Below are 22,665 nucleotides of genomic sequence, written 5' to 3'. Positions count from 1 at the left end.
GCTTAACTATATTTCTGAGGCAATTGATACGTCGTAAAAGAAACGTGGCGTAGGGATAATCATTAACATTCCCAAACATAGAGAGTTTGACTCACATGTCTTAACTTCCTTATCTTGAGCATGATACAACATTCGATAACCCTTTCAACTTTAATCTATATCAATACAATTCAAAGGGATTCCAAATTAGCAACAATACTCATGTTTTGGTCACTTAGGCATTCTATCAAACACTTGATGAGTATAAAGCTTCATAATCCCTATTAATGTTATTTTTACACCCAATATCCCATTATCTTGCTCTTGGATAAATTCCTAGGTCTCAACTGGTTATAAATAATATTATTCTTTATCACCCATAAGGTAAACAACACCCTTAACCAATAAAGTTCCATTAAATAAACATCTTTCAATCTCTATAATAGTTGTTTAATTAAATTGGGAAATTATGGTTTCCAATCACCATAATAGGAGTTCCAATACTTATTCATACGCATATTCCCTTAATAAATCAATACATGAAAGTCTAAGGGTGTTGGATTACCTTTTTGGAAAAAATCTTGCAAAACCCTCCTTTGAGTTCTTGAAGAAATCTCTTGAAGATCTAAGTATTTTATATGTAGATTTCGTCAATAGTAGTGTATAAATTATGAAATTTTTCACCAAGATAATGTGAATTTCTTACCTTGAAGAGGGTAGGAGTTGGTTCTCTTGAGTGGGTGATGAAGAACCCCAATGGCTGTCCAAATAAAATGGGGAAAATAAATCTGGAATTTGTGTTTATAAGTCCAGATTTCGGACGTGGACATGGATGCTTCGCATCCGCACTTCACTCCTCTCAAGAGCTCGGATGCTGACCCGGATGCTATGGCAGCACTCACTGCCAGCCCCTCTTTTCATACGCTACCTCGGATGCTTCACATTCGTGTAGTCCTCCGCCAGCCTTTGGTAATTTTATCATAACTTTTTGTAGGAAAGTCCAAATGACGAACGGTTCGAAGTGTTAGAAACTAGACTCAATTTTATAGGTTGTAGATCACCTAAAGCCTTATATATATGTATATATGCTCGTACAAAGTGTGGTTTTGTGCGTACTCATTTAGAATTTTAGTCTATCATGTAATTTTCTAACTTGGCTTAGACTTAGGTCTCTCCTTGGACCCCAAATCACTTATTATATGCCTAGTACAATTATTATCATAACCAATCAATTACCATCACGCTAATACTCATTTAATGCATCCACAACCGATTCAAGTTACGGGGATGTTACATTATCTCCCCTTGGGATCATTCGTCCTCAAATGATTCTCCTTGTTGTATCTTCGGCTAACTTCTAACCTTAAATGGGTATGGTGGGAACATGAACATTTATTAATGCTTACATACTAAACTGAATGAATACATGATTACTGAACGGATGTGATACTAAAGTGAATAGGTACTAGATTGAATGACTACTAATTTGACTAAACACTGAAAGACATGAAGATTGTAATATAAGGTCTAAAGGAGAAGGTTAGTTACTTTCGACATTTCTCCAAAATTCGTACTAGATAACAGAGCATAACACTAGCTTCATAGGGCATAATAATATGCATAACATGATACATATACATGAACACTTGTCTATTATGGATACGTGAATTCTAAACTAACGTGGATATATGAATACTAAACTGGCACAAATAATCGAGTGTTGAACTGACGTGATCACTGAACTCACATCAATATTTGAGTACTAAGCTGGCATGAATATCTGCGTACTGGACTGACATGAGTATCGGAGTACTAAACTGACTTGAATATTCTAACATGAGATCTGAATACTAGAAACATAAATGTCGTGACATGAGATCTGAATACTGGAAACTTGAATGTTATAACATGGCACGTGAAATACTGGGGTACAACTACTAGTTATGGTGGAAATTCTAACTTATAAGCTACTTACCTGATCCTTCATAGGATCCTATATGAGCCGGTGTATCTGGGATTGAGCTTTCCTTTCGTCCCAAATCTTATAACACCTTTCATAGGCACCACTTTTTGAAAACCCAATCATCAACTTGAAACTCTAGGTCTCTATGTTGCATGTTCAAATAGGACTTTTGGAAACTCTAAATTGTTTACAAATTCTCTTGAATCAACTTGACTTTCTCCATAGACTGATTGACCAAATCTGGTCCCAGCAACTCCGCTTCGCCAACTTCAAACCAACTAATTGGCAATCTACACCTTCACCCATAAAAATCATGCTATCAAAATGAGTGAGATAATCCTATTATAAGGTCCATATTTACCATCTCCACTAAAGTATGTGTGTGTTCTACGATAAACACTTAGTTTTCTGCTGCTCGACTTTCACTCACTGATAATTCAAACACCTGGCCACAAAGTCTGCAACTTTCTTTTTCATGTCGTTCCACCAAAAATTCTCCTTAAGATCATGATACATCTTTTTGGGAAGCCTAGGTGGATAGAATACTCGGAATTATGGTCTTCTAACATCTTCCTCCCTTACTAAGTCCATCTATGGTTGGAACACACAATCTATCGTGGTACCTTAAAGTACCATAATCTCCCCCTTGTTTAAAAGCCATCATCTTATGTATGTGAATCTCCTACTTCAGATACAACAAGTAGGGATCATCAAATCATTTCTCCTTCACTTCGGCTACTAAGGAGGAACAGGTCCGGTTCTAGACAACAACTCCACTATCTTTGGTGTCCAAAAGTCGAACTCCTACCTTGGCTAAGCAGTGAACTTCTTTCAACATAATTCTCTTGTCTACCTCATTCATGAGCTACACTTCCCACACTTGATTATCTTCTTAAGCACTTCCTAAAAACACGTATAGTATTGTTGTGAGCTAAGTCACTGACCACTACTCGGAATGTTTGAGTCTCGTGCAATGACACTACCCTAGTAATACATAACTTGGCATGATTTATAGCTTTTTTGTGACCACTTTATTATCAATAACTAAGCTCGGTGATCATTCTACTCACTTTCTGTTTCTTACACATGCTAGACATATTCCTTGTGGTAATTATACAATCCCTCATTACTGAACTGATTTTCTTTTTCATATCCCATGCTAACTATTCGAGTTTCCAATCTCTAGTTGGACTTACTGAAAATTTTCACATCACCCCTTAGACCAAAGATCTTATACATGTGGATCCTTCTCTTTTTGTTGGATCCAAATAACTCTCTTTATTTTCTGCAATTCTTTGCACTCTACGTCAATGACGACTCATCTTCCAACTTACTTCTGAGCTAGGAAAACTAAATTGTTCATATAACGGAAAGCTAATATATTCACAACTATCATACACAATCTTAATAATTTAACTCAGCTCACAATGTCAGTCTTGGAGAAACGGCATTTCGATAATTCCTGAAGGCTATTCTTCTATAGCTTGCTCTCTCACTGCTAGCTGATTCTTTTTTTTCCCACTGTCACTGTACTTCGGATTTAACTTAAACTCTTTGGGTTCTAACACATGTTCAATATTTCAAATTGTCATCCACTCACTAGAGTTAACCTGGCTAAGTGAATCAAATCTTACCACTACTAGCTCTGCTAAAATTGCTAAGTCACTGTATTTGCTCAAAACGTATTTACTATTCTTTTACTAACCACCTGCTAGCCTCATGTTTTCTTGATCTGCTTTGAATAACTAAAGTGAGTTATAAGGTTTATCCTAACTTCCCTCATAATATGACCATATTCTTTTGCTTTACACTATCATTCTTTTTGAACTATGCACATGGATCACACTTAGAGAAATTTCATCTATCTTAAACAAAATTGACATATCTAACCTCTAACTTTCTATACACTTCAAACTCTAAACTTCCACCCTAAACACATATTCACATCATGTGAAGGGGAACTATCATATCCTTTATCTCACAATAATACCTCATTCTTATAGTAACTTACTACTGTGGTACTTTCTAGTTCTAATACAAATAAATATGAAAAATTTAAAATCATTCCCTAAAATTCAATATCGCCTGCTCTTGGTTCTCATTTTGTACATCATATTATTCTTAGCTATATTTCTCTTAGGCTATTTTCCGTCCCAAAACTATAGTGATCAATTCTATGCCTGCTGCAGTTGAATTCTTAACCTGTTACACCATGAGGTCTGACATGCGGATACACTGCCATAAACACCTGATAATCACTTCATGCACCATCCGGTGAGTCTTGGGTCTTAATAGCTAAAACATGAGAAGATTTTGCTATAATCACTGTTGCTTACATTTTCTTTGGGCATCCATATGCATTATTGTATGCTCACAAGTCTCCTGAAATTTTGATACACTAAAAATTGGAGATCTGGTAACTGAATAACAAATAAATAGAATACTGAATAACATAAACCTGCCAACTTAAAGGCCACTAACTTGTAACTAAGATAAACAGACAACCATAAAACATGTAACTGCTTTTGTACTTTCCGATTAGGTTCTGCTCTAATCTGTACTATTATCCATTGCATCCCACTTTCAACATCTTCTCAAACATCATTTGTTACCAACATGTACTCCATAGTAATACAAAAATAGGCAAATCATCCTTTCTAGAACCTTAGACCTTTCTTGCCTGCCACTTGGGCATTCGATACGTATGGAATTTGATAGGAAGGGAAGGTTAACTATTGCTCCAAGCTTCATGGAACGATCTAGTGTAGAAAGAAATGACACAATCCTTAATGTCTTGGTAGTTAACTATTTATATGAGTGGTCGGCACATACATATAAAGGAAACTCAACTGGACCCGGCTTCATAGACTCCCTAGGATTCTTGAACCTAGTGCTCTTATACAAAGCTTTGTCACGCCCCAAACCTGGGCCTAGACATAACACGGCACTCGGTGCCTGACTACATATGACCGAGCGAACCAACTGGTGGGTTGAATCAACATGTGATATCATAACATATTAAATGCAAAAGATAAACTAACATATGCTGGTATACTGAAAGTCTGAATGATAAAAATCAAAGTGCGGGAATACAAATACAATTTTGAAACACATTTGTAGTCAATATAGCTTAATATGAAAGGCCCGCAACTCTGTCTAGCTGTTACTCTAGTCTATGAAGCCTCTATTGAATTACTGAAAATACAGTCTATCTGTAAATGCTGAAAGACTGTAAGGTAATGGTAATGCCCCGAAAGAACTGGGGATCACCAAATAGCTGATACGAGAATCCTAGCGCTCTGAATCATCAAGCTGTAAATCATTACTTGTATCGTGAAATGCGGACCCCGGGCAAAAGGGACATCAGTATATTTGAATTGCACTGGTATGTAAAGCAATTGAAAGAAAGAATTATAAATGCTAAAACTAGAACTAAGCAGATAACAGAGAATTGATACTTGATAACTAAAATAATAACTATTGAAACTGAAACAGAAATAATAGCTGATAACTGATAACTGAACTGATAACTGATAAATGAACTGGCAACTCATAACTGAAACTGAACAAAGAAAGTAAGGATATGAATACTCCCTCTTCTAAATGATGAACAACCTGTTTATCTGAATATTAAACTGCGGCCTCAAGCCTAATATATATATGTGTAAAAACTGCAACCTCGGGCCCAAGTATACGTATACATAACTGCGACCTCAGGTCCAAAATGTATAAAGCATAAATTGCGGCCTCAGGCCCAAAGATGCATAAAGCATAAACTGTGGCCTCAGGCCCAAATGCAGGTGTTCGACATTCAGGGATTTAAAATTTGGAATTGAGAATCATACTGCAATACATAATAGTGAAATACTGAATCACGCTGAGTTACATGATACTGGAATACTGGATCACACTAAGTACATAAAACTTAAATACTGAATCATCCTGAGTTATATAATACTGAAATACTGAATAGGGCTAGAATGAGACATGTATTCTTGAACTGAGTATGAACACTAAAACTTCAACTATTTATGACATGCTGAATAAGCTATACTGAGACTTAGGGACATCAAACCCAAGTCTATATTGAATAAGAACTGAGCTCACAACGTTTAGAATGAAAGTTATGAATGAGTTATGAATCTAGAGAATAAAAGTTCTACAACTATTGAAGGCTTAACTATATTTCTGAGGCAATTGATACGTCGTAAAAGAAACGTGGCGTAGGGATAATCATTAACATTCCCAAACATAGAGAGTTTGACTCACATACCTTAACTTCCTTATCTTGAGCATGATATAACATTCGATAACCCTTTCAACTTTAATCTATATCAGTACAATTCAAAGGGATTCCAAATTAGCAATAATACCCATGTTTTGGTCACTTAGGCATTCTATCAAACACATGATGAGTATAAAGCATCATAATCCCTATTAATTGTGTTTCTACATCCAATAAACCATTCTCTTGCTCTTGGATAAATTCTAAAGTCTCAAATGGCTATAATCAATATTATTGTTTATCACCCATAAGGTAAACAACACCCTTAACCAATAAAGTTCTATCAAATAAACATCTTTCAATCTCTATAATATTTGTGTAATTAAATTGGAAACTTATGGTTTCCATTCACCATACCAAGAGTTCCAATACTTATTCATACTCATATTCCCTTAATAAATCCATACATGAAAGTCTAAGGGTGTAGGATTACCTTTTTGGAAGAAATCTTGCAAAACCCTCCTTTAAGTTCTTGAAGAAATCTCTTGAAGATCTAAGTATTTTATGTGTAGATTCATCAATACTGGTGTATAAATTATGAAATTTTACACCAAGATAATGGGGATTGCTTACCTTGAAGAGGGTAGGAGTTGGTGCTCTTGAGTGGGTGATGAAAAGCCCTAATGGTTGTCCAAACAGAATGGGAAAAATAAATCCCAAAATTGTGTTTATAAGCCTAGATATCGGACGCGGATGTGGATGCTTCACATCCGCACTTCACTCCTCTATGGAGCCTAGATGCTGACCCGGATGCTATGGAAGAACTTCACTGCCAGCTCCTTTTTTCGGACGTTGCCTCGGATGTTTTGCATCTGCGCAGTCCTCCGCCAGCCTTTGGTAATTTGGTCATAACTTCTTGTAGGAAAGTCCAAATGACGAGCGGTTTGAAGCGTTAGAAACTAGAATCAAATACCTTTCATTATATGTTTTGTACATCACCTAAAGCCTTATTTATCTGTATATATGCTCGTCCAAATTGTGGTTTTGTGCGTACTCATTTGGAATTTTAGTCTATCATGTAATTTTTCAACTTGGCTTAGACTTAGGTCTCTCCTTGGACCCCAAATCACTTATTATATGCCTAGTACAATTATTATCATAACCAATCAATTACCATCACTCTAATACTCATTTAGTGCATCCACAACCGATTCAAGTTACGGGGCGTTACAGTTAGCAAGGTAGTTACCCGACGTTCGCAGCACTGCTTTTCACCCTCTTGCTTTCATTATGCTGTATTTAGTACATTTTGAGACTTTTTGTTGCATTCAAACCTTATTAGATAATTGTGACTTGTGACACCCCGATGTCGGACTAGTGTATTTATTCTGCACTATTCATTTAGACTTTTATTATGAGATATCTAATTAATTAAAGGCATAAAAATGATTGTTATTGATTAAACGGTTAATTCGGGAGTTGTGTCGGCTGGCCTAATGTCATGATAGTTGCCATCACGATCGGTCGGTTTTAGGGTCGTGTTATCTGGTGATTTGCTTCCTTATCCGGCTCCCTTTCTCTATTGGTTACTCATTTATGGTGTTACCTAGTGGCTTGCCTAAACATGGCAAGTGGATCCCTTCAATTTTAAACCAAAACCGGTTAAGTTTCCTTGACCTTCTCCATCTGTGTTTGTTATGTTCTTTTATGGTATGAATCTCTGTGTATCTTTGAGATTCTTACTTATCCTAGAACTAGAGTTTTCAAATCTCTTTAGATCGAACCAAAATTGGTTTGATTCCTTGATTTTAGGAGTTATTATGTCTATGTTTGTCCTATATTTTACCATGTGACCAATTTTATTATATTTCTGTCAATACACAGTTTCCTAAAAAAATTAGGGTTTGAAACTTTTCCTTTTTCCTTACTGGTTCTGATGAATCTTTCCTTTTCTGTGTCCGATTACTCTACTTTTTGTGTTTTCCTAATTTTTACTTTAGTATTTGCTTTAAATATTCTGAACGATTTGTGTTTTGGTATTTTGGTGCCTTCGCCTTAAATATTTGAAACGGTTTTGTGTGTTTCCCATTCGCTTCTAGTATTTACCTTAAATATTCTGAACAATAATTTTGAGTGTTTCTGTGATTTACTGAATCCTTGATTTGTGCCCTAAGTCACTTCTAATTCATTCCAGAATTATCCCTTACCTTATTTGACTACTGGTTGAGTCCATTAACCGATGCCTACCCAATTTTAGGCCTATTAATTGATCTATGTGGACCTAAAATGATTGTTGATTGATTTTAATACCTTATTTGTGTGTGATTGGTTCATTACCTTGTGTGTTCTTCCATATTGCATGCTATAAAACCCTTCCCCTTCTCCCTTTTAGAGGAGAGACCCCGGAACTCTCCTAATTTTCACTACAAACTTAAGCTCTCTCTCTTGCTTCTTTGCTAAGTGGCTGTTATTTGGCCGGCTGAAAGCAAGGCCAAGCTATTCTGTAACCAACCTATTTCTGCATATTTACTTTCTCATCTATTGGTATGTGCTAACTCCTATTATCTCTTTCTATTCTGTATGTTCATGTAGTCAAGTTTACCACAACCTTTAACATGCTCCTGCTTGATACATGATTCCTGATAATTTCTATGTTTTAGCTCTTGTAATCTTCATGTGATTATATGATTAATTAATCTCAAATCTCGATATGCTTCTGTTTTGTGATATGTTTCATGTTTGCTTTCTTCCTAACTAGTATGCCTAACTCCTGTTAACTTATCTAGTTTTGTATGCTAATATAGATAGTTTACCTTAACATGCTTTTGTTCGATCCATGATTTTCATGTGCTTCTTTCTAGACTGGTCTTCTTTAATTTCCTATCGTCCTTCTCCATGTCTTTGTTTGGTTAGTCATCTTAACTTCAGCATGCTTCTGTTCAAAATATGTCTACATGTTTCCACCTAGTGGTAATTAATAAGCCAAATCAACTTCAGACATTTGAAACATTGCTGATTCAGTTTTATGCCTCTATAATGCTGCGAATATGTATGGTCAATTCTGTTTGTACCCCTGCTCTTTTGTGATTGCTTTAGTTGACCCAGTGTTCATACCAATTTGTCTGGATTCTGCTTTTCTAAGTAGAATTCTACTTTTGTTTGATCTTGAATAAAAACTATTTTCTAAAAATTATCCCCCACCTCTTACGTGAACTACTTTTCAAATTTCCACTCTTAGCTACCTAGGTTCCTACCACATCCAATGTGAGCACTGCCTGGGGTCCCTGAGACTCCTTTGAACTCTAACACATTGGAGCTGGTTTCCAAACTTTATGAATTCTATGTTGATTACATGGTTCTAATGTGAGCATTGCCCGGGGTCCTTGAGGCTCTTTGGGAACTTTGACACACTAGAAGTTTGGTTTGAGATGCTATGACTGGATCCCTACTACTGTTTCAAGATTGTTGTGCTGAAGGCCAGGCTCTCAGGTTTATAATGGGCCTGCTAAGGCTTCCTATAGTGTAATGAATAGCTTTGTGTAGTTCATTCATATTGGTCTGTAATAATAATCTTTGTAAAACAGATATTGGGGTTATTAGTAAAAGCTGTGGGGGGGGGGTCTATTCTTACATCTATGTTGAAATTGGGTAGAGATCCTGCCTATAAGACTTGATTATGCTGATTGCACTATGTGGATACTGTATTATGTTTAGAGATCCTGCCTATAGGATTTATGACCGTTTGACTCTAAGCTACACAATTGAATATTACAAATTCTTCTATAGGACTTTATGGATAATTCTACACATTAGAAACTCTGCTTATAAGATCTATATCCAATTTCAATTCAACATGCACTAGTGACCATGTCCATAGAGTCCTGTCTGCTTGTTTAATAAATTTCCTGGCGATGTGCTTAAGAATTCTACCCACATGTGTTTAATAGAAATCATGCCTATAGGTTTACAATTGTAGATACCATGCCTATAGGATTTCAAAAAGATCAGTTTTTCACTTAGAAATCCTGCCTGTAAGGATTTTTTTTTAAAAAGAAAATCAGTCTTCTACAACTTAGATATCATGCCTATTAGGAATAAGTAGAAAAACAATTTCTGTACTTAGAAATCATGCCTATAAAAAATAAAGGAATCGGTATCTGCATTTAGAAAGCATGCCTATAGGACTTAAAATAAAATCAACCAGCTAAAATCAGCAATTGGTTTACAGCTTACATGCCATGTCTATAGGTTTATGCCCGACTATCACTTAGGCAAGCTTGTAGGTTAATTAAATTCTGGGTCTAAAAATTGTGATTGCTGTTTGAAATATGCCCAAATCCAGAGTATTAGCAAAAATCAGTAGGCAACTAATAGGTAATCGTCTGCTCGCTTTAATAAACTGATGTATATTTCGTTTGTACTCATTTAGATATCTTGGACTCCTAAAATTATAAAAACTGCTTGTTTGAATAGTGTGCACTTCTTTTATCTATTTGTGGAGGTAAATTTGAGCCCCTTAATTGCTCTTTATGTGACAATCCTATATGTTTTTGTTTGTCACTTAGATTTTCTCCTTTTAAGCCACATAGGTGAGTGTAGAACCACCTTAATAGAGGTCCTAAATACCTCAACGGCCATAGGCAAGGGACGGGCAGTGCACGCATATGTTACGTATTCGATGTTGTTAGAACTCATCGGTAATAATTAAGGGGAAGGTAATCGTGTAGTAAAGGATATGATGACCTATGTGCTAAGGCTACGCGTAACACCTCTATTTGAGGAAGGTTACCGAGTATTTCACAGAAGTGACCCTATAGGTTAATAAACCTAGGACCCCCTTTATTCTCGTTTTTTTAATAATCTATATTTGTTGGAATTGCTTTATGAATAATTCGCTTAAATTGAGTTTGGTCGGGACCTACCATTATGTACCTCGAGGGGTGCCTAACACCTTCCCCTCAAGGTAATTTCGAGCCCTTACCTAATCTCTGGTGATGTATACTAGTACCCGAGTTATTTGTTCTAGGTGCCCTAATGCACCTTAATCCGTTTGGTGGAGCCTCTTCAAATCTCATACCCAATTCCCAAAAGGAAAGGAGTTGTCCCCAAAATGTTGAAACTCGGACTCTACAAGGAAAAAGGGGGCGCGATAGCATGTCGACTCTGCTGGGGATATTTTTAGGCTCTTACCATAACAAACTTGTTTTTTGCAAATTAGTCTTAAACATGCTTTATTCTGTTAATACATGTGCACCCTTTCCATTTCACCACTTATTTGGATTTAATTGCCTATTCTTTAAGCATTTATGATTTCTTTTATTACAAAAACTGACTCTTGTTTTCCTTCTTAAACGTCTTTCAATTATTAAATACCGCATTTATCATTTTTAACGTGCAAATACGTGACAACATGCTATTTATTGTTGCATAAATCATGCTCGACATCATATTCCACTCGTGCGTAATCAATCCTATAGCAATGCTTGATGAGTGTTTGCGCCCTTCCTATATATCACCCTTTAAATTCGGAAAGGCATATTTGTGGTAAAACTAGTCGATCAGCAGTGCAGTAGATGGTTTCGTGCCTTTACCCCTCAAGTTGTCCACTTGAGGGTACCAGTCTAGACCTCTCTAGAAACCTTACTCTGATTAATTATACATGCATCATGATCAAACCTAGCCGAGTTAATATGTTGTCCACATAATGACCTTTTAAGACAAGCCTCGTCCAAAAGTCAATCGGATTTTTCACAAACCCAACGGACGCAACCACGATTGTGTGCATTAATTTTGGAGAAATAAGTGCGAATATGCTAATTATTGTTATATAAATAGTCAAATATGGAGGGGGAAAGGGCCTAAACATATTTGTTTTGCAGAAAATGAGGCACGAAGTCCTCAAGTTCGGCATGGTCCGTAACATACCACCACTGTTGCTAGATTGGTGGGAAGATCTTCCACCAAGTGATAAAAATCATGTGAAAAGGGTCTAGGGAAATTTTCCTTCTCTGTTGGGCCTCCAGCCAAACAACATATTAATCAAAGCTACCACAACGTTCTGGGAAAAAGAAAGAGTCGTGCTTCGCTTTAGAACATAGAAATGACCCCTCTCTTGGAAGAAATAGGGTGATTCGCTGAGCTGCCTTGGGATAATCCTGGTTTATTAGTGCCGGAAAATCTCTCTACTAGGGGGTTTTTGAAGATGATGGGATTAAAGAAGAATGATGTCTTGGAGTGCCTGAAAAATTCCTACATTCCCTTCGACTTCCTCTAAGAATGATACGATCACAGCAGGTCTTATCGTATTTTTTATGACGAATTCTCTATCACCTCCATGGGTTGGATTCACCGCAGGGTTTTTGTATTCATTGTCTATTTCTTGGGTATGTTAGTGTTCCCGATCCAAGGGTATAGAATCCACACCAGACTAGACATGGTAGCTAAAACATTAATGGATGGGATCGAGGGGCAAACATATACCATTGTCCCTATGATCATAGCAGACATATACCGAGCCTTAGAGCATTCTCATAAGGGGTACAAATACTTCAAATTTTGTAATATACTGTTACAAATTTGGTTGTTAGAGCACCTCCAAAAAGGTCAATACCGTCAAGAGCTTCCGCGAAGGACGTGGAATGACCACATAGCTTTCCATTATCTAAGAGAATGACCTATATCCCAAACAGGCTTTCTCAACCCGAGAATGCTATAAGATGGGTGCAGGTTTTCAGCAATTTCACCGAGGATCAAGTTTAATGGATGTTTGAGTGGTTCCCTACCGACGAGTTCATCATCAGATCCAGGGCTGTTCCACACTTGGTACTGATTGGGTTGATGGGCATATACCATTATTCTCTTATCAGAGTTATGAGACAGGCACGCAGGAAGCAGGTCATATTGCGAGTTTCTAAAATGAGTCACTATAGGGCAGAGTTTTAGGATGACGACGTCCATTACAAATGTGAATCTCAGCACATGTGGCATTTGAAAATTATCGTGGAAAAGGATACCATCGAAGCCAGATCAATATCATGCTGGTCATGTGTACTTTTACACATAATGGTTAGAGGATAACATAGTAGGAATATTCGAGCCAAGGGTTGGTCGAGGAAATAGAGTCATAGATGAAGTTGTCGAGGCACGAGTGAAGTACAACAAACTGCACAAAAGAGTTCACGGGTCCAAGACCGAGAACATGGAACGACACAAGACCCACAAGGAACTAATTAATTAATGGAGGGAGATGGTTGTTAAATCAAGCGAAAGGTTGGAATATATGAAGTACAGCCTGATGGAATGGAGGGAGAAATGAGGAAGAGAGTCACCAATTTCCAGAATGCCGAAGGAAGTGAAGGAGGACATCTAGCAAGTCCATATCTACTACTAAACCTACGCAAATTGGGGAATTTTATCGACGAAGCCAAAAACATCCAGCCTGGAGAAGGTCCTTGTTGGGCCAAGTAGATTAGATTTATTTACCTTTTCAAATGTAATAAGGCCAAGTGCCATTAGTGACTTATCTTATTTAGTGTCATTTTAGATTCATTTATTTTTACATTAATGAAATGAGTCAACTATTGGTACTGAAATTTCTAAATCTATTTGGCACTAGGCCTACCTCGGGCTCAACGAGGCTCCCAAATCAGGACGAGAATTTACATTCCCACAATAAGTGTTTAAATACTGCAAACATCTTAGAATCCTTGCTGACTTGTTTACCTTTTGTTTTTCTTTATTTTTATTATTCCCATCCCCTAAGGTTGGTTTGCACATACTGGCATCATCAGCATATCACACCAGATCTAGAGGCCCTCCACCTCCACCTCCTCCGAGTAATCCGAAAAGCAGTGGAAAAGCTAAGATGTATGACTTGAGTGGTCTACGAAAAGAGAATGTTGAGAATATTGAAACTTCATACGGTCGGAATACTCCGGCCCATAATGATTTGGGCATGCGATTGAAGTAGAAAATACTTAAGTTACAAGGAGAACTTGAGCAGGTTCAGAACTTGGTAAACCTCTCCCTTACTCTGAATGTCCCAGACGAACCAACAAAATGTTCAAAACCTAGCACCTTCTCAAAATATGCCGAACCAACATCCACCAAATCCTCCTGCACCTCATCAATACACCACACCACCTCAAAATCCCAATTCTCGACCGATACCAACGCCTCCACAAAACCATCATGAACCAACCCAGTACCTACAAACCACTACCTATCATACTCCTCAGAACACACCACAACTTATTCCCGATCCTTAAAACTCAACCAACGACCACTGCCACATCCAAATCCCTAGAACTCAACAAAAAAACCTCATATACGTGGAAACCCTACTTCACTCCACTCAACCAATCTCCCATACACCAGAATCCGCTGAGAAAGACCTGTTCATCAAGAACATGGCCGAGGAGCTCAAGAAGTTGACAAGTCGTGTTTATGATGTTAAAGGAGGTAAAGGGATAGAAGATCTGAATTACAAGGATTTATTCATACAACCAGATGTGGAACTGTCGGAGGGTTACAAACCACCCAAGTTCGAAATGTTCGAAGGAACATGTGATTCCAAGGTTCATTTGAGAACTTATTGTAACAAGCTCGTGGGGGTCGGAAAAGATGAAAGGATTCGGATGAAGCTCTTCATGAGAAGTCTCACCAGAGATGCCCTGTCTTGGTACATAAGCCAGAATCCTTAGAAATGGGCCAATTGGGTGAGCATGGCATCAGACTTTATGGACCGGTTCATGTTCAATACGGAGAATGCACCAGATGTCTTCTATATCTAGTACCTAAAGAAGAAGCCCACTGAGACTTTCCGCAAGTATGCTACTCGATGGAGGTCAGAAGCAGCCAAGGTCAGACCAGCATTATACGAGGAACAGATGAACAAGTTCTTTGTTTGGGCATAGGACCCACAGTATTATGAAAGACTAATGGTTATCGAGAATCATAAGTTCTCCAATATCATCAAACTCGGAAAAAGGATTGAAGAGGGCATTAAAAGCGGGATGGTGACAAATTTTGAGGCAATGCAGGCCACGAACAAAGCATTGCAATCAGGTGGCATATCAAGGAAGAAAGAAGTAGGGGAAGTAATGATGGCCCAAGGCCCAAACTTCCCACTCACATACCAAACACCTCCACCTACATACCAACCTTCACCTCCCAGATATTCTCAACCCGCCACCAGCTATCACACTTACAATACCCAGCCAGCTTAATATCATTTATCTCCAGCTTGTCCAAATTACTAGAATCCCCGACCTAATTTTGATCACAAACCACCCAGACAGTACATTGCCATTGCTGAACCCATCGACCAACTGTACGAAAGATTGAGGGCTGCCAGTTATGTCACCCTTATTCCCACTGTGGCAATGGAGAATTCTTCTTAATGGGTCAACCCGAATAAAACATGCGCATATCATTCCGGTATGAAGGGGCACACCATTGACGAGTGTCGGACATTGAAGGACAAGATTCATACATTGATGGATAACAAGGTCATACAAGCGAAGGAAGTTGCACCCAACGTCTAATAATCCTCTTCCAGATCATAGGGCAAAGGGATCAATGTGATAGAACTGATGAGGAGTGGGATCCCGAGGGATCAATTGGACTTATCAAAGAGGGCGATGATCCTAAGAAACCTGCAGTCACTCTCAATCCTATTGTAGTCCAGAGTACAACCGCCAGTTAAGGTTGAGGTAACCGCATTAGTTCTATTTGAGGTGGAAGTAACACCACCTGCATCCACACCTGTTCCTTTTGAGGTAGAAGTGGCCACACCTTTCACAGTGACAGTAGCAACCACGCCTCCTTTCATGTCCAATGCCATACATTGGGATTATGTTACCGAAGCTAGGTGAAAAAGAAAAGCAAAGATGGAAGAATCTGGTGCCGCACAGGGAATGACCAGAACTAGAAGGATTTATACACCTAAAAATTTGGGAGGATCCAGCAAGGAGGCTGCTACCAAACAACCTGTTATTGAAACTGGACCGGACGATCTTTGGAGGAAAATGCAGGCGAGGGAATATTCTGTCGTCGATCATTTAAACAAGACCCCGGCCTAGATATCCATCCTGTCACTAATGCAAAATTCAGAGGCGCATAAGAATGCTCTGATGAAGTTGTTGAATGAAGCTTATGCGCCCAACAATATCACCAGCGGAGAAATGGCCAACATGGTAGGGCAAGTACTGGAGAGTCACAAGATCACCTTCCACGAGGATGAACTACCACCTGAAGGGTTAAGTCACAACTGGGCACTGCATATCACGGTACAATTCGAAGACAAATTCATTGCCAGGGTCCTAATAGATGGGGGTTCAAGCCTCAATATTTGTCCATTGACTACTCCGAAAAGATTGAGCAAAGATTTCCATGAGATACAGGCATGAAGTATGAACGTGAAAGCATTTGATGGGTCTCAAAGTGCCACGATTAGGGAGATTAACCTTTGTTTGCAGATGGGGCCAACTTGGTTAGATGTTGAATTCCAAATGCTAGACATATCAGCTACATACAATCTTTTGTTGGGTTGACCTTGGATACATGTCGCTGGGGCCGTGTCTTCCACGTTACACCAGGCCATGAAGTTCGAATGGAACCATCAGAAGGTAATCATTCACGGAGATGGAAGTAATCCCATTTACACCAGTCAAACTATCTCGGTTATCGAGAATAGAAGAAAGCTAGGCGGAGAAACTTATCACCACATTGAATATGTCAAAGCAATTGAGAAGGACAAGTGGTGGAGTAACAAAATAGAAAGCATATTGGCATGGTCTGGGTATGAACCTGGCAAAGGGCTTGGGAAGGAGATCTAAGGCATTACCAAACCGATATAGTTGAGACATCACTACACAACTTTTGGGCTGGGATATCCATACACCTGGCAAGAGTATGATGATTGGTTTCCTCCATGGCGTAGTCCTTACTACCCTCTCGAACAGCCAGTACCATACCTAAGTCAGACTTTTCATTAGGCCGACACAATATGGGGATCTGCAGAGGAAGAAGCTTTGGCTGGGTTGAGAAACTTGTTCCTAGAAGACGAGAATATGGATTCCAATGTGATAACTGTGGAGGAGGAAGAAGAAGGCCTCACCATTCAAACTGTAGAGAAGGGGGATGTTCTCAGGAATTGGACTGTCACACCATCCGAGGCCCGCCGAGTTCCTGCGTAGCTTGGCAATTAGCCTGATTTGTTTTATAGCCATGCTAGGAATTTAAGATATTTTTAGTAATTTTGTTTTAAAGACGTATTTCGTTTCAAAATAATTGCTCGAGTCATCGATCCGTACTTGTTTTGGATATTTTCAAATTTAATCAATGCATTGCTATTTATTATTCATTATTATCTTCACATTTTCTTCCTATAACATTAGTATTACTTTTCTTGATGAACTGATCTCTGTGACATGTAATGAGACAGTGTACTATAAGGATAGTGACTTAGAAGAAGAGGATGAAATACCTGAGGAAGTTGTCAGAGAGTTTGAGAACTTTGAGAACAAACCTAAGTCCAACCTGGACGAAACCGAAGCAATCAATTTGGGAGACGCTGAAACCATCAAGGAGACTCGCATAAGCATTTACTTATCACCGTCAGAGAAAGAAGACTACATTCATTTCCTGAAGGAAGAGGATATCTTTGCATGGTCATATGATTACATAACCGATCTGAGCACATCCATAGTGGCTCATAAATTGCGTATCAATCCAATGTGTTCGCCGGTGAAGCAGAAACTCAGAAAGTCCAAACCAAATATGAGCCTGAAAATCAAGGAGGAAGTCAGTAAGGAAATCAAATCCAAAGTCCTCAGGGTAGTTGAGTACACAACCTGGTAAGCCAACATTGTACAGGTTCCGAAGAAAGATGGGAAGGCGAGGGTACGTGTTGACTATCAGGATTCAAACAGAGCAAGTCCCAAGGATGATTTTCCACTGCAAAATATGCATATCTTGATCAACAATTGCGCCAACTGTGAACTCCAATCCTTTGTAGATTGCTTCGCGGGTTATCACCAGATCTTGACGGACGAAGAAGACACAGAGAAAACAGCTTTTATTACACTGTAGGGAGTGTACTGCTACAAGATGATGCCATTCGATCTAATGAATGTTGGGGCTACTTACATGAGTACCATGACAACCATCTTCAATGATATGATACACAATGAAATAGAGGTCTATGTTGACGATGTCATCATCAAATCATAGAAGGCCGTAGATCACATAGCAGACTTGAGAAAGTTCTTTGACATGCTAAGGATTTACAATCTAAAACTGAATCCTGTGAAATATGCATTCGGGGTTCCCGCAGGAAAGCTGTAGGGATTCATCGTCAGCCGCTGAGGAATCGAGTTGGACCCATAAAAAGTTAAAGCCATCCAAGAATTACCATTACCAAAGAGCAAAAGGGATGTGATGAGCTTCCTAGGATGCCTCAACTACATCAGCCACTTCATAGCACAGTCCACGGTAATATATGGACCCATCTTCAAAATGTTGAGGAAAGATGCTTGAACCAGTTGGACCGAGGATTGTTAGAAGGCTTTTGACAAAATCAAAGAATATCTATTTACACCGCCGGTCTTAGTCCCACCAGAACCTGGGAGACCTTTGCTACTCTATCTATCCTTATTAGATTGAGCCTTCGGATGTGTTTCGGGACAGCATGGCGAGACAGAAAGAAAGGAGCAAGCCATATACTACTTGAGTAAGAAGTTCACACCTTGTGAGGCACGATACTCTCTATACTAGAATGCAATTGCTACGCTTTGACATGGACAGCTTAGAAATTGAGGCATTACTTCTGTGCTTATACCACATACCTCGTATCTAGGATAGATCCTCTAAAATACGTCTTTCATAAGCCCATGACAACTAGGAATTTATCCAAGTGGCAGATATTGTTAAGTGAGTTCGATATCATCTATGTAACTCAGAAGGCAGTCAAAGGAAAGCATTGGCAGACCATCTTGCTGAAAATCCTGTAGGAGGAGAATACGAACCATTAAAAATGTATTTTCTAGATGAAGAAGTATATTTGGTAGGAGAGGACATTGCTGAAGCCTATGATGGTTGGAGAATGTTCTTCGATGGGGCTGCAAACTTCAAAGTAGTGGCCATTGGAGCAGTTTTGGTATCAGAAATAGGTCAATATTACCCGGTATCTGCAAAGCTTAGGTTTCCGTGCACCAACAATATGGCAGAATATGAGGCTTGCATCATGGGGCTCAATTTGGCCATCGATATGAATATACAAGAGTTGCTGGTAATTGGCAATTCAGATCTTCTGGTACATCAGGTTCAAGGGGAATGGGCTACGAAATACACCAAGATACTACCATGCTTGTATTATGTGCAAGAATTAATGAAGAGATTCACAAAGATTGAATTCAAACATGTGCCCAGAATTCAAAATGAGTTCACAGACGCACTGGCCACCTTGTCATCAATGATACAACATATAGATAAGAATTTCATCGATCCCATTCTATGCTCACGTTGAAGAAGAAATAGAAGGAAAACCATGGTTCCACGACGTGAAAGAATATTTGGCGAAAGGATAATATCAAGAACAGGCAAACTATATGCAGAAACGCACATTACGGAGGTTGTCTAATCACTTCTTCCAAAGCGGAGGGACCCTGTATAGAAGAGCTCCTGATTTGGGATTGTTAAGGTGTGTTGACACAAAGGAGGCTTCCAGATTGCTTGAGGAGATACATGTCGGAACTTTCGGACCACATATGAACGGTTTTATTCTATCCAAGAAGATACTCAAAGCTGGATATTTTTGGATGACCATGGAAACGGATTGCATTAGGTACATCCAGAAATGCCACCAATGCCAGGTACATGAGACATGATAAAGGTACCACCAAACGAGCTCAATGCAACAAGTGTACCTTGGCCTTTTCCTGCCTGGGGAATGGATGTCATCGGTCCAATCGATCCTACCGCTTCTAACGGGCGCCAGTTCTTTTTAGTGGCAATCGACTATTTCACAAAATGGGTAGAGGATGCATCTTACGAAGCTGTAACCAAGAAAGTCGTTGCAGATTTTGTCAAGGATCATATTGTTTGCCGATTCGGGGTTCCTGAGTCCATTATCATTGATAATGCCGCCAACCTCAACAGTGACCTGATGAAAGACATGTGTGAAACCTTCAAAATCAAGCACAAGAACTCTATAACATACATGCCTTAAATGAATGGAGCTGTGAAAGCTGCCAACAAGAACATCAAGAAGATACTGAGAAAGATGGTAGAAAATCACAAACAATGGCACGAGAAGTTAGCCTTTGCACTATTTGGGTACTGTACCACGGTCCGCACATCAATTGGAGCAACTCCCTATTTACTAGTTTATGTTACTGAAGCTGTCATTCCAGCTGAGGTAGAAATTCCTTCTTTAAGGATCATACAAGAAGCCGAACTCAGTAATACAGAATGGATAAGAAGCCGCTATGAGCAACTAGCCGTCATAGACGGAAAAAGAATGAATGTAGTATGTCACGGTAAGCTTTATTAGAATAGAATGTCCAGAGATTTCAACAAACAGGTTAGACCAAGACAATTTCCACCGGGGCAGCTGGTGCTGAAGCGGATCTTCGCGCATCAACTGGGAAGGTTCTTACATGGTTCACCGGGTGCTAACAGGAGGACCACTCATACTTGCAGAAATGGACGGAGAAGTTTTGCCAAAACTAATCAATTTAGACATAGTCATGAGATACTATGTTTGATTGTTTACATTCCTTGATATAATGTAACTAAACTACGCTTGACCTGATTTCCATTTAAGAGGGGATACGTAGGCACCCCTATGTGTTCGTTCATATCTTAATAAAACCTTCATTTTCCCTCAGAACCAGAAACTGGGGATAAATTTTGATGACCCTCAAAATACTCAAAATTCTGGAACAAGTCCAGCCAACGCCATTATATGCCAGAAAGTCAGAAATCGGTTAAGTAATTGGGGCATAAATTTTAGAAGGATTCTCAAAATTCTGGAGCAGAAAACTTCGTTGCACGTAGAATAGACGAAGGATCAAACTGGGGTAGAATTTTGTGGAGGACTCTCAAAATTCTAGTACAAAGAAGCCGCAATGTCTCTAAAAGTGTTACAGTCATTAGTTCATCTAATTTACTCGATATATATACCACTATGTTTTCTAAAATAACTATATTTCACCAATAAGTGCATATTTTTGAAAACTTTATTTCTATGGCTGCCAGGTTTTACCTAGGACGACTCGAACAGGGTCTCTAGAGAAAAGTAAAGCAAAGCAAGAAGACAAAGGTACGAACCAGCCTCCGCTTACAAAACTCATGATTTTTCTTTGGATGCAGGCACGATGGACATAACATGAGTATTCGCAAATATACACACATCAAAATCATAACAATCAGGCCATCAGACGCAAATATATCTCTAGGTAAGAAATATTCTACTCTTATCTACTACTTGTTTACTACATAAGGCTAAGCATTGCCTTCTCTTTGCATAAGGCTAAGCCCTGCCTCCAAACCTGTGTAAGGCTAAGCACTGCCTTTCTTTGCATGAGACTAAGCATTGTCTCCCTTTCTTGCATGAGGCTAAGCCATGCCCCCATATTTGCACAAGGCTAAGCACTGCCTTCTCTTTGCATGGGACTAAGCATTGTCTCCCTTTCTTGCATGAGTCTAAGCCCTGCCTCCATATTTGAACAAGGCTAAGCACTTCCTTCTCTTTGCATGGGACTAAGCCATGTCTCAATCTTGCGTGAGGCTAAGCTCTGCCTCCATATTTACATAAGGCTAAGCCCTGCCTTCCCTTTCATGAGACTAAGCATTGCCTCCCTTTTCTTGCATGAGGCTAAGCCATGCCTCCTTATTTGCATAAATCTAAGCACTGCCTTCTCATGGGACTAAGCTTTGTCTCCCCTTGCATAAGTGTTGCTTTATTCTAAACTTTGCATTATCTTCTCTCGGGGCTAAGCTCTACCCCCAAACTCTGCGCAAGGCTAAGCATTGCCTTGTTATTACCTTTGGTGTCATGTCTTTGCATTTCATGGGCTGACGTATAGCCAACTTGTCAAAAGGTGTCATAGTCTGAAGGCATCATCCTCAAAGCCTGAAGACACCATGTCATGGCCTGAGTATCTCTCGATACTGCACATCATTATTCAAAGGCGTCATGGTTCAGGGGCACCATTTTCATGTCCCGAGCACATCATTTCATGGCCTACGAATTACCTATCTCATGATTCATGGCCCAGGACATCATGATCTGAGGATATCATCCTCTCTGTCCAAAGAAAACCTTCATGGTCCAAAGGGAATTTGCTTCATGTTTAAATTCTCGCAATAATTTGCATGCATCGTGTTATAAGTTTTGCAGGAAATCCATGAAGTAACCGTTCTTCAAATGGGAGCAACGTTCGCTCTAGTTTCTCATCAATAGCTTGCCTTCACTCCATGACCATTCAGATAC

At 39.0% G+C, this 22,665-nt stretch overlaps 2 protein-coding genes across 2 annotated transcripts; both read left to right on the top strand.

Moving 5' to 3' along the window:
• The first annotated feature begins 19,203 nt into the window (after positions 1–19,203).
• LOC138873759 (uncharacterized) lies at positions 19,204–19,695 on the top strand. Its single transcript, XM_070152237.1, has one exon. The coding sequence runs from the start codon at positions 19,204–19,206 to the stop codon at positions 19,693–19,695; it is 492 nt and encodes a 163-aa protein (XP_070008338.1).
• A 702-nt stretch (positions 19,696–20,397) lies between these two features.
• Positions 20,398–21,562, top strand: LOC138873758 (uncharacterized). Its single transcript, XM_070152236.1, has 3 exons — positions 20,398–20,697; positions 21,429–21,492; positions 21,543–21,562. The coding sequence occupies exons 1-3, from the start codon at positions 20,398–20,400 to the stop codon at positions 21,560–21,562; spliced, it is 384 nt and encodes a 127-aa protein (XP_070008337.1).
• Positions 21,563–22,665: the final 1,103 nt, after the last annotated feature.

Source organism: Nicotiana sylvestris, chromosome 7 (assembly GCF_000393655.2).
Source record: "Nicotiana sylvestris chromosome 7, ASM39365v2, whole genome shotgun sequence".
Classification (NCBI taxonomy): domain Eukaryota; kingdom Viridiplantae; phylum Streptophyta; class Magnoliopsida; order Solanales; family Solanaceae; genus Nicotiana; species Nicotiana sylvestris.
This window is presented reverse-complemented; position numbering and strand designations above follow the sequence as displayed.